The following is a 13,945-nucleotide window of genomic DNA, read 5'->3' as shown; positions in this document are numbered from 1 at the left end:
AGATCCGCTTGTAAACAAATTCAGTTGTATTGATAGACGATGAGTCTCAGGATTAAATCAGCCACAACTTCCTTATTATTCAACCGATTTTCACCAAATTATTTTTGTTATAATCCTCAGACATACATTAATCTAGTCTGCACGGATCTGCTCTCGGTAGCTTTTATTACTTTAATAACTGATTGTGATAATTAGCTGTCCAGCAGGAAAGTATTCAGTCTGTACCTGACACAATCACACACATCAGCAAACCCATCAGTGTGTGAATCATTCTGATCTTAATACACGTAAAAATTAAATAAATGCCTGAATCTGCACCATTTAATATGGAACTAGAAAATTCGCACAAGAAGCTGGTAAATAAGAAGCTAATTTCAGCTTTGTGTAAGAAGGTGCTAACGTTAATCTATTATGAATATCTACACGGATTAAGGAACGCTATAACTTACAGCTTCAAAGCTTTAACCATCACTGTAAATAAATAACTACTACATAAAGTTAAGATCCCCCAAATAGACTATTAAATGATATAAGCTTAATATAAAACCAGAGGAAAAACAATCACATCAACAGGTTCTCTGTGCCTCATTAAACACACGCCAACATCTGCACATTAACACCACACAAACAACACGCATCACAAAAACATGAGTCTGTATCGCTGCGTTCCCTCTGTTATATAATCCTATCCCACTTTCTGAGTGTAATATTCTTGAAATAGTGTAATTTTGTACAGTATCTTTCTTAAACTGCCACTCTGTAATGGTACTGAATGCAGTCCAGTGGTGATGTTGACCGCCCCAAAATGGCAGCGCCATTGACGTGTCTGACTGGACCCAACGCGACATCTAGGTATGTATATCTATGGTTCTGTGCAAATGTGCAAACTGGACGTGCAGCTGGACAGGCACCCAGCTGGTAAATCTGATTAAAATCATATATCTCGTCAGTAATCATGCACATTACAGAGCCTCCCCAGGTAAAATGAATCCTGCTAGAATAGATCCTACTGTAAAAAGGTGAACTCAGTTGCTGCGTGTTACAGTGAGTTCTGGCTGTGTTTATTTTATTGTTCTCAGTGACGAAGAAGATGTCTAAGAAGAGGAAAGTGTCAGAAAGCGGGACGCGTAAGCTGGTTCAGCCCATCCCACTGGACTCTTCTGGCAGGCCGGTTTTCCCCATCATACTGGGTGGACTAACTGTTTACAGCCTAGGAGAGGTCAGTAATCAGCAAGGTCCTTTACGTATTAGGCATGGATGTGATTCAAGTCTGCTGAATGGGGGTGCACTGATATGAAATATTTTGGCCAATAATGAAAACTAATAATGAGCACCTTGTCGTGACCAGTACCACTGACCGTTTCACTTTTACAACAGTTTCACACTGTAATCCATATGAACTGCTGTGAGCATAAAGTTAAAACACTAAAGATACTAGCTGACTTGTATTCTTTAGGCCTCGGGGTCTCAAACTGAAATTACCTGGGGGGTCACTAGACAGATGGTGTTCTCCAAGGGGGGGCTGTCTGAAAATACAGGAGAAATAAAAACAAACAGTAAAATGTATACAGTGCTGTGAAAAAGTATTTGCCCCCTTCCCAATTTCTTTTATTTTTTGCATATTTGTCACACTTGAATGTTTTAAATATGCAAAAATAAAAGAAATTGGGATGGGGGCTAATACTTTTTCACAGCTCTGTGTATATTTTATTGTTTGTTTTTATTTCTCCTGTATTTTCAGGCAGCCCTCCTTGGAGAACACCACCTGTCTTCTTTTAACATTGGACAAAGATAACCCAAGTAACACGAAATGCTGTTTTTAAGTGATGAACTCATTTATTTAATTCTTTTACTTAGTGATACGTGACCCTATGTGAAAAAGTAATTGCCCCCCTAGCTGCTAAATTTTAGTTCAGTTAACCGAATTCATTTGTTAGTATAAAATAATTTGTATAAAAATAATACCAATGCAGAGAGTGTTTGATAGTCATTTTAGGTATATGGGACTCTTATTGTGATACCACTGGCATTCTTACTGAACGGGACTGAAGCTATCAATCAAAAGTAGTCACTGGTAAAAGAAATCTGCATTCTCAGTAGATTTGTTTAACACTTTTTAAGTAAGGCTATAGCTATTACAGCTATTAGAACCATGCTAGGCACTGTTTATGATGGTTTGTTTTTTGACAGGTTCCTCTTGCATACAGCACACTATGTTTGCTTTCAACAGACTGAAGTCCATCTTTTTCTCTACACTTTGTTAGCTGCTTTTTACCTTGTTCTTCAATGGCCAGGTCATCCCCCACACCTACCCTGTTTGTCCTACTTGTACATGTAAAGTCAAAGATGATCTGTTGCTGGTCTGTGATGGTCCTATGGGGTGATATATGTGTGGGTGTGTGTATATATATATATATATATATATATATATATGTATGTATATGTATATATGTGTGTGTGTATATATATAGATATACACCCATCAGGCATAACATTATGACCACCTCCTTGTTTCTACGCTCATTGTCCATTTTATCAGCTCCACTTACTATATAGGTGCACTTTGTAGTTCTACAGTTACAGACTGTAGTCCATCTGTTTCTCTGATACTTTGTTAGCCCCCTTTTACCCTGTTCTTCAGTGGTCAGGACCCCCATGGACCCTCACAGAGCAGGTACTATTTGGGTGGTGGATCATTCTCAGCACTGCAGTAACACTGACGTGGTGGTGGTGTGTTAGTGTGTGTTGTGCTGGTCTGAGTGGATCAGACACAGCAGTGCTGCTGGAGTTTTTAAACACCTCAGTGTCACTGCTGGACTGAGAATAGTCCACCAACCAAAAATATCTAGCCAACAGTGTCCTGTGGGCAGCGTCCTGTGACCACTGATGAAGGGACTAGAGGATGACCAACACAAACTGTGCAGCAGCAGATGAGCTATCGTCTCTGACTTTACATCTACAAGGTGGACTGACAAGGTAGGAGTGTCTACTAGAGTGGACAATGAGTGGACACAGTGGACACACTTCTATATAGATATATATATAAATTTAAAGACTGCAAAGCTTTTGTATCTGTGAATTTGCACACATCAGGGTACCGGAGCTATGAGTCTCTCCTTGTTTCCACTCAGGCTTCTTGTTATTTCTCAATACTCACCTGTTAGTAAATATTAGTAATCAGCAGTGTAACTGTGCCTTGGCATTTTTTGGATCTAAGAGAAAACAAATTCAGTCAGGACAACTTTGCTAGTTTAAGAGTGTGGTAGAAAGCTCACTTCTTTGCAAGTGCTGTCAAATAAATTTTTTTAAAATAGAATTAAAATATTGAGAATAGTCTGCCAGCCAAAAATATCTACCCGACAGTTGTCCTGTGGTCAACTGACCACTGATGAAGGACTAGATGACAGCAAAAGTGTTAAAGTCAAACACACTGGAAAAGAAATCTCCAAGCACATGCACATGGTTTTTTTCCCAACCAAATGCCATATTTTTTGTCATGTGGTGGAAATGGTGCTGAGGTCTTAAAAGATGTTAAAAAAGCATAGATTTTTCACAAAATTGTCCCAACCCTTTTTCTTCAGAAATCTCACACACAGTGTTTAAAATATCGATTGTTCACACACAGTCAGTCTAACATCAATTTGGCATAGAAACTGGGTGTCTCTTTGCAGTCATGGTTTTGTTCAGATGACTAACTGTGGTTGGAATAAATGATCTTTTGCCCTTTTGTCATTTTTTTTGGCCTGGTGCCCTAACACGTCGGCCATAGGGGAGAGGCTACAGTCTTCCTGTGCACAGCTCTGTCACGAGATCAGATGAATGCTATTGCTGTCTGCTTATTATTTTTCCAGCTGCTTTAAAAATTCAGAGGTCAGAGACCACTTATCAGTTATTTAATTTGCAGTCAAAATAGCCAGTAAGTACAAGTTATTCTGTTCAGCATTAAAAAACAACAGAATATGTATTTAACAGAACATTACACAGAAAACTACAACAACTAAATATATAATATCTGTTTTCTTAGTTTTGAGTTTTGTGCACTCTTGACCTTATATTGCAGTTTCCGTTCCTTCCGAGTATTTTTCTTTCGGTTTGTCCAGGAACTCTCCAGGGATATTTTTCTGGAGTTTCCTGATCTTTTTTCACTTATTTCCCTTTGGCTTTCCCCTTCCTTATGCAAATGGATTAGATTTTATCTCATCAGAAATATGTCCTAAAATGGATAAATGTAATGAACTAGATGGATAAAGTTTGTGAACAAACTTTAAGTTGGCTTTACAAAGCTGTTGCTATGAAATTCCAGGTGGCTGCTAAGGTAAAACAGTGCTACTGATTACAAAGTCTGAGTGGTTTTGAATTCATCACTAAAAAGAAGTTTATTCATTTATTGATAGGAATTTGAGAAAATTTAATCTCACTGGCCACAATGCTTAGTTCATAGGCTGGACTGTTTGAAAACCACATTAACCACTAGCTGTGTTTGTTCTTGCAGATCATCACAGATAGGGCTCACTTTCATGATGAAAATGCCATCTATCCTGTGGGCTTCTGCAGCACACGAGTGTTTGCCAGTATGAAGAACCCGGGGCAGCAGTGTCTCTATACCTGCCAGATAAAAGATGGTGGCCAGGGACCACAGGTATGTACACACACATCAGTACACATTCTTGTACATGTGCATAAATTTAATAGGCCCATATTATGAAAAATCCTCACTTTTTTGTAATAGCAGTTTGATGTAATCAGTTTGATGTAATATGTAAACAATGTTAAAGTTCTATAACTGAGGTCAATAATAGGCAGACCGTGGTCCGAGTCCGGACCCAGACGCTGTCCTATGTGGACCTGGACCTGTAACCGATAAACTATAGAGAATTATTTATTTTTGACGGAGTGGTCCTGTTTTAATCTGCGTAACTTTTCGAGCCTTTATGGTAGCTTTAGCGGCCCGCGAGACTCACAGTCCAATCACATGCGTTGTAAATATGACACGTGATGCTACTCAGCCAATCAGATCTGTGCATTACGATGAGCACTGAGACTCGAGTGAGTGACACACAGGGGAGGGACAAGGCGAGAAACAGCAGAAAGTGAGTCAGAGGGAAGTTATTTCACATGGCACACTCTAAAAAGAGAAATCTGACATTAAATGTTGTTGAAATATGACTGAATTGTACTTTATTTGATTTGACATTCAGTTGTTGACTGTATAAGATGTTGATATACCTACTAGGCTACTTCAGTAAACAGTACATGGCACTGAATCATGATGCAAGTTAGACATTATGGTGTTCTGGACCTTCGCTTGAGGATATTTTCTCTAACAGGACCTTATTGAATTTTAATTAAAGACCCCTGGTTTGGACTCTTGAGTTAGGAGTGGCCTATATGGAAAAAAGTATCATATCATGATACGTAAAGAAATTTTCATGATACACATCAGTGTTTTGAAAGACAGACACAATGCTCCAGTACTGGCACACTCAAAAGCTGCTGTCAAAAACTTGGATACGCTCTGAGTGCGTTTTTTATTCAACGTTTTACATACTGCATCAAATTAAACAGCCCTTATTATGTTTTCAATTAAACATGCAGTAGGTTAGTGTTCATGAAGTACTGCTGATGATCAGAAAAATGTGATATAACACTATGTTGAATATGTTTCATTTTGAAGACCACTTTAAAAGTACACTTTCAAAACCAGTTTAATTCATATGTCGCATCAAGTGAACATCATAAGGAATTTTTTTTCCCATTTCAGTTTGAGATTGTGCCTGAAGATGACCCACAGAATGCCATCGCGGCTTCATCAGCTCAGAGCTGCCACACAGACCTGCTGAAAGCCATCACTGCCAAGAGGTAAACATCTAATGCTAATACATAAACCATTTGGCAGGGCAGTGGCTAAAGTGCACTGCATTATACACATGAAGGCTTGTTTATTGGTCAGATATTTACAGGCGTTAAAGTGTTACTCTCACATTTGCCACCATTCGAGCCCAAACTCCTACTCCATATGAAGAGAGACACTTAGGCTACGTTTACACAGCAGGTAAAAGTGTCCCAAATCTGATCTTTTTCTCCGTATGTGACACAGATGTGTCATCTATGTGGCTGTGTGTGGACAGCAAAAACACATTGAATCTGATATTTTCAATCCCGATTTGAGACGCTTTCATATGTGGTACTGAAATCCGACACGTATCCGCAATGCGACTCAGTCTGAACAGCCAGATCGAAATTCATGCGACTTTTACGTCAGTTCAACTCGACATTCCTCATAATTTCGCGCTGCTGAGACTCATAAACATTTAGGCTGATGTTCCTGTACCAAAAAATGAGAAGAGACGTATTGCAGCCGCTCTGTGTTCAAAGAGGTTTTGAACGAAACGGCCGAACGCGGCCAGAGGAGCCTGAGGCTGCAGGGCCAGAGAACAGTTTAAAGAATCCGAGGACACGAACCAAAGAAGTGGCCGTGGCAGAATAACGAGCCCTTTTTACGGCGAACTCGAACAGATTCTGGGTGATGAGTCCAGCTGTCAACCATTGGAACTTTATAATCGCTCCTGTGATGCTGGTGAAGACGAAAACTGAAGCTCCGGGAGCGACTGGCGTTCACTGGCCATCATGATTGTTTACCTCTGGACGAGCCACGTGAAGCTCTGTTCTTTTGCACATTCGGGTCAGTTTAGGAGCTGATCTGTTCAGACTGATGTCACATGTCAAATGTGAACAGCCAAACAAAAAAATCGGATTTGATGTGAAAATCAGATTTGGGCCACTTTTACCTGCTGTGTAAATGTAGCCTTAATGTTTGTGTATCACAGTCAAAGCAATTATAATAAAGCTTACTTGAACCAGTGTAACCAGTCAGGTTGCTGGTGTAGTACATTCCGCGATCCATGAGCAGCAATATCACCAGACCTTGATCCCAATTCTCAGTTTTTGGAACAGCAGGTGAAATGCTGAAATAGACTTCACATGGTTTTTGGGCTAAAATAGGACAGAAAATCTCAGAGACTGATGTGATCTTTATTCAACAAGATACTGTTTGAAAAGAAATGATGCCTGTGACTAATTACTGTTTATTCGCTGAATTTAACTTAACTGAGGAAAATGAAGCATAAAATGCAGCCTATGCGAATGTTATGGCATATTTTATATATTGTTAGTTTTTCCCCCAGTCTCTTAAACTTGGTAAATAAACAAAAATTGTGCGCTAACTTTAGCAGGAAAATGGCATATTAAATTTATTCCCTTATTTCCACATAAAAATCAGTAAAACCTGTAGTTCATGGGGTGTTAAAACTGTTGCGTGAAACTGTATGAGGGCTCCAAACCGCTTCAGAACAGAACTCATACAGAATTGTACCCCAATAAGAAGTTATTATGTATGTCTCACCTCCATGCTCTCATTGATCAAAAGCAGTCTCTGGGATTTTATTTGAGGGATAATTTTAATAGATATGGATAATGGATAATCCTGAGAGCTGAATGAAAGAGGTGGCCAAAGCTACATTATGGCTTTTCCATCCCCCTTTGACTGTCATGGCTGTCCAGTTCATGGAAGAATCAGTCAACTGGACATATTCTAAACAATTTCTCAGCATACATTTCATTATGATAGAGTATGTTAAATAACCAGGCAAACTGGTCTTTGCTATCATAACAACCTGTGGTAAATAATTATGGGATTTCTGAATTATATGAGCAAATGACTGAAATAGTAAAGGCTGTGTGTGTAAATGTGTTTATCAATGGCAGAACTGCCAGGTCTTACACATTTTCAGACATATATAATATTGTAACATTAATAATATATTATACAACAGTTAGTTCCGGCCACGCAAGCTGATTGGTTGAGAGGTGTTCTAACTGTGTTGTTATTTCACCATAACATCACAGGTTTTTCACAAACACTGTATCACTCCGCTAAGACGCTGTTGCTAAGCGACGACTTTGACAGCTGTAGGAGACGCTCAAGCCATTTGAACGTTTTTACTTCTTACTTTGCCACAAACAGAAAATGGACACTTTTAAGATCACATTTGACCAACAGCCAATTTGGTCAGACTCTGAAGATGAGACGACACTAAATTCCCAAACTGTCATCACCACTGAGCAGCTTTTCAGTCAGCAGCTGTGACAGATAAACAACCTGGAATCGGCCAGAAATGAATCCAATACCATTCGCCAAAGGTGTAGTCTGATCTTCAGAGTCTGACCAAATCAGACTGAGCCATAAAAACCAAAAAAGCTGCTCAGTGCTGATGACAGTTTGGGAATTTAGTGTAAGGAGCTGAAGAACGAACTGCTGGCTGAGCAGTGAGTGGGCGGAGCTCGTTACTCTGACGTAGCAACAAGCTGCTTGTTAAGGAACTATAATTTAGTGAAGGAACTGCGAACATTAAAACATATTAAACGCCGCGTTCACGGCCCAGATTATTAATTTCTTACTGTATTTATTTAAGTGTTGTATAAAAGCAATAGAACACTCGAGGAGTGTGTTATCGCCAATAACATCACAGCTGTGATGATCTACGGCGACCAAATCACAGCCGTGATGTTATTTTGCGATAACACACTCCCTCTCGTGTTCTATTGCTTAAATATTATTTTGGAGATGGAAGGCAAGATCAGCAGCATTAACATATGTGTTTAACAGGGGCCTGCCCTTGACCAACATCGTCCCGTCTGGTGCAGACTTCTTTGGTTTCTCTCACCCAACCATTCAGAACCTGATTCAGAGCTGCCCTGGAGCTCGCAAGTGCAGCAGGTGAGTGAACATATATGTGCATTTCATGCTGTATAATGATGTCATTTTAAAGTGGAAACTCAAAACATACAGTTTAGACATTTTCAACATGTTTAGACATAGATATCAAATCTTAATTTAAACAATGTTGATAGATAAAGGTGATGTAATTTAACAGGTAATACTTAAAATTAACATTTGCCCCCTAATATAATTGAAATGAACAGAAATGCAGTTTTCCTATGTGGAAAAAGTAAGTACACCTCTGCATATATCACTACTTCATATGTGTCCAGTTGAAATCTGGTGCACCTGATCAGGTGCTAATGGTCAGTACACTGTTAGACACCATCTTGGAGAAGCCTCAGATATCTGGTCTGGTTCGCTCTTTGTTATTAGATTGTGTGGTTTGATCATTCCTAAATCAAAAGAGCACTTTGAAGCCTGGATCTGGGATGGAGATTAAGAAAATTTCCAAAATATTGGAAAGCAATTATTCTATTGTCCGGTAGATCATCTGTAAGTGGAGTAAATCCAAAACCACTGCCACCTTGTCCAGCCCAACTTAACCCAAGAGCAGACCAGTAACTCTTGCCACTGTTGTTTTCAAAGTGCATGCGTCTACCATTAGGATGGGTGGGAGGTGCACAAGGAGGAAACCTTTGCTGTTGGAAAAGATTATCAGGGCAAGACTAACGTTTGCTAATAAGTATCTTTTCAAGGACCTGGGGCCGCATTACAGAAACTTCCTATCTTTTTGTCTTGACTTAAGATCTGCAAGGTCGAGAAGATTTTTCATGAATTCGTATTTTAGAAGCAAATCTTACCTTGATTTAGGAATCTTATCTTACAGCATCTTATCTCAAGTTAAGAAATCTTAACTTACTCGATTGAAGGCGACAACAGTCCATGCACACACAACTGAAACGTAAACACATAAAGTAATCATGTTAGTTAGCCAGACAGCCAACATTAGCTACCGTTACTGATTTAAAAAGGTCAAACAAAATTAAAGTTATATAAACTTAAAGTTAATAACATTGTGTCAGCGCTTTGTGCTGTTTATCAGTGTCGCTGTCTCCAGTTTCAGTCTCCATTTCCCAAGCGCTTTAGCCGAGCGTGCTAACGTTATTCCTCCTAATAAACAGACACACGTTCAGCTCCTCATTATTCACCACCATCACCACTGTAATATTTCCTGTTGTAATATTTCCAAATGTATAATCAACATTAACACATGAAAGTAGTAAGAGGGAGTTAATGATGAGATTATGAACTTAGAAACTATTGTTCTGTAATAGCTTCCATCCTGAATTCAGTCCAAACTATGGTGAGTAAGCAGATAAAATTTCAGACTGAAGAAGTTTCTGTAACACGGCCCCAGGACTTCTGAAAGAATGTGCTATGGACAGATGAGTCAGAGATAGAGTTCTTTGGCCAAAGTGAAGGAAGCAGTGTTTGATGAAAACCAAAGACAGCTTCGATTAGAAGAGCCCCAACAGTAAAGCATGGTGGTGGAAGTGTCATGGCTTGGGTCTGTCTGCAGCCTCAGAGCCTGGCCAACTTGCCATCGACTAAGAATTCTCTTTCAGAGTGCTTGAGGAAAATGTGAGGCCATCTGTCAAAAAGTTGAAGCTGAAGAAGTGGAGCTTCAAACAGAATAAGGATCCCAAGCATACATGTAATTCTAACAAGATTGAGGGTTATGCAATATCTAGTCAGAGCCCAGATCTGAATCCCATGTGTGTCCAGTTGAAACGGGCTGCCATGCAGGAAAAGTTCCACAGTTGAAAGAATCCTGCTTGGAGATGTGGGAAACATTTTTCTCAGTAGATGCCAGAAACTGGTAGACAGTTGTAGAAAATGCTTACTTAGTCGATTATCGAAAGGGGGACAGTAGCAGTTACTGAAGCCAGGGGAACATTTACATTCACAGAAATGACCTCTATTAATTGTTTTTTAAAAAATGATTGCAGAATTAATGTTTGCTTTTGATCTATTACACAACGCTTATCTGTCTTTCTGTGTCTATCTATCTATCTATCTATCTATCTATCTGTCTGTCTGTCTGTCTATCTATCTGTCTGTCTGTTTGTCTGCCTCTGTTTATCTATCTATCTATCCTTTTGTCTGTCTGTCTGTCTATCTCTGTCTATCTACCTGTCTATCTATCTGTTTGTCTGTCAATCTGTTTGTCTGTCTGTCTGTCTATCTATACTGTTAAACTGAAAATACTGATATTTTTCATGTGGTCTACTTTCTTCACATGACTGTATTTTTCCAGAGTTGTTTAAATCTGTTTTTGTTTCTGCCTGACTGTCTTTAGTTATAACTGGGTGCGGTTTGAAGTTTGCCGACCAAGTGAAGGACAGGCCACACACACAGTGTCTGAGGAGGATGCGACAGTGAACTTCGAAGCTTTCCAACGCCTGCTGGGTTGCGAGGAAGGCTTGGCTAATCAGAACCTTACTGGGGACCAGAGCGGTACAGGTCAGACAATCAGAGATTTAGAGTAGTGCGACATAACAAAGCTCTGGAAGTTGTATCCTGATACTGGTACATAGCAAGAGTCACAGCCAAGAGCTATTTCTCTTTGCCCAGGGTCTGGACATTCATAAGTAACTAATATTATCTAGACGATTTGCCCCAATAACTGTCTGTAATCTAACATCTTCAAAAAGAATTAAAAGAGTCAAAGAATATCAACAAAAATGAAAAAGGATAAAAAAGAATGAAAAAGACTTCAGCTCAGTTCTTGTGGAAGGAAGGAAAAGGCCTTTGCTTTATTAAGCATCAAAGGGCAAGATGGTTCCTGGTCAACCACAATGAGAATATCATCTCAGAACATCCCTTTTTATCGCCCTCTGGGGTGATGAGGAAATCTCCCCACCCCTTTTACACAATTCATGTTAGTCCCCATCATGTCCAAACCTTACACTTTTTTTTGGTAATCTTTAAAACCAAATGTGTATGATGTCTTTTTTTTTAAAAAACCCACTCTGGTCTGACTCTTACCGGACTGTTCTCTCCTTACAGGGCCCTCTTGCTCAGCTCTCCATAGGGCATCTTACACAACCCTCCATATACGTACAAAAGTGGACCTCAGCTATAACCTATACTAATCATACACTAGAAGACTTTGAAAAGACTTTTGAGAGACTAAAGTCTAGGAGTTTCTAAGATTCCAAAGACTACGAATCTTGCAGTGTCACTATTTACAAGACTGCAACTAGATTTTTGTGCATGATACAAGCAGATAAACACTTTCTTTCCACTCTATAGTGGTACAGATGGGAAAATATGTTGGCTGGGTGGGTAAAGATCAGGGGCTCAGTCCAGTTCACTGTAGAACTGTATATTCTGGCAGATCATCACCTAGAATCTTTTTATTAACCTGTAAAATGTGCAGTTACTTTTTATATTTGATATATAGATGTACACATCAACAAAACATGCAGTGATTCAGCATCGTTGATTGGGTGTCATGAACTAAACCATAAAAAACAAACAAACAAAATAAGAAACCACTGTAACAGAAAGCAAAAAAAAAAGGGAAAAAAACATGATTCTTTAATAAAGCCATTCTTAAAGGCCTCTGCACATTTCCTTACATCACTGTTGCACTCAGTGAGCCTGAAATATTAAAGCAGTCAGTTTACCTTTTAAGTTAATATGATTATTATATTAAAGTGGAGCAGATTTGCCGATTTTTACAGAGATTTCAGGCGCTCACGCATGCATTTGCTCTCACGTGCGCCCTGGCACATCACTATTCGCATGGGCCAAGACCTAAAACTTACGATAATATTAAACACGGTTGATTTTGTCGCAGCGTCAACACGAGAAAAAGACTGACGTAAGACGGCCGTCTTGACCACCTCACACAACGTTCGAGATGACGCGAGCGCGATATGATTTTATTCCGACGTTGGAAATTTGTCTGCGACAGTGAAATCGCTTAAAAAGTTGTTTGGTCTGAGGCCGGCATTGAACGGTCATCTGGTATAGCTCCCTTCTGTGAGCCCAGAAGCTCTTCCCCCGTTAGAGAGTCCAACGCAGACATTCCATAGTCTGCTTCCCTTTATTACCTTTTTAGGAGGGCTCAAAGCTCTCTAGTCAGCCAATATTTTCTTTATTGATTGTTAATCAGGGAATGTTTAATTCAGTCTTTTCCATCACAAGCCTGCCAGAAAGTCAAAACCACAGTTACCTCATTCATTTATAATATGAACTCAATAGAGGCTCAAGGGAACATAATAACAATAATAATAATAATTATAAGAAGAAGAATTGCACTTTTATTTTTTTTTACAACATCAAAGTGCTTTCCACAGGAAAAAGAAGTCGGCTGTAAGTCTGCCTCAGCTGAGAAAAGTGGTCTGCGCTTAAACAGACCAGGCCAAGACTTTGTAGTCAGTGCCAGTGTAAGGCCTGTGTTACTATGCTCAAACGTGCTTTTCCTGTACTTGTGCTACTGTGAACTTGAAGTAGTTGGAGCTGACTTGGAGAGTCAGCAGCACAGCCAGCCAGCAACATGCTCGAGTGTGGTGTGTACGCCAGTACTCTGAGCTCATTGGAGCTGATTTAGAGAGACAGCAGGACAACCAGCCAGGAACATGTTACAGTAGTGAAATCTAATGATAATTAGAAATTATTTATAGTGGTGATGATTATTATTAGTTACACTTACGGTATTGATGCACTTTATAGGTTTACAGTTACTGTGTTACTGACTGGGTTGTTCTCAGAACAGCAGTGACGCATGGAAAATTTAAGATTTCGTGATGCACTGAATCATTTCCTAAAGAACTGTGATGGAACTAAATTGAGGTCGACGCTGTGCATTTTTATGGGATACATAAACATCATCTCTGTGGCAAAACCTCCTAACCACAAAACGGTAACTTTACAGGAGAAGGAATAAAGGTTCTTAACTTTAAATGGAAATGAATGTACCAGTATTTTGTTTCGGATCTTTTTGACCGTCTGGCTTGCTCCATTCATGATGATATTTTAACATAATGTAAAGGCCAGTTGGCATTTTCAAGTTCTGTATAAATAAATAAATAAAAACCTAACAAAAATGGAAATACAAAGTTTAGTTTTGACCCCAGCGATATGGTTAATGCATACACTTAGTAGAGTGTGAAACTCTACTTGCCCTGCCATGATGGTGAAAGTTGTTCCTTT

At 39.3% G+C, this 13,945-nt stretch overlaps 1 protein-coding gene across 2 annotated transcripts in view; it reads left to right on the top strand.

The window, feature by feature from the left end:
* The window catches only part of tbrg1 (transforming growth factor beta regulator 1), a 35,353-nt gene that overhangs the window by 20,834 nt on the left and 574 nt on the right, over positions 1-13,945 (top strand). For both annotated transcript variants that reach the window (XM_036585018.1, XM_036585016.1), the window contains 5 exons: positions 1,080-1,219; positions 4,493-4,639; positions 5,762-5,859; positions 8,666-8,776; positions 11,082-11,245. In XM_036585018.1, the coding sequence (XP_036440911.1) occupies positions 1,080-1,219; positions 4,493-4,639; positions 5,762-5,859; positions 8,666-8,776; positions 11,082-11,245 (660 nt within the window). The remainder of the gene's footprint in view (positions 1-1,079; positions 1,220-4,492; positions 4,640-5,761; positions 5,860-8,665; positions 8,777-11,081; positions 11,246-13,945) is intronic.

The sequence above is a fragment of the Colossoma macropomum genome, unplaced genomic scaffold (genome assembly GCF_904425465.1).
Source record: "Colossoma macropomum unplaced genomic scaffold, Colossoma_macropomum, whole genome shotgun sequence".
Lineage (NCBI taxonomy): Eukaryota > Metazoa > Chordata > Actinopteri > Characiformes > Serrasalmidae > Colossoma > Colossoma macropomum.
This window is presented reverse-complemented; position numbering and strand designations above follow the sequence as displayed.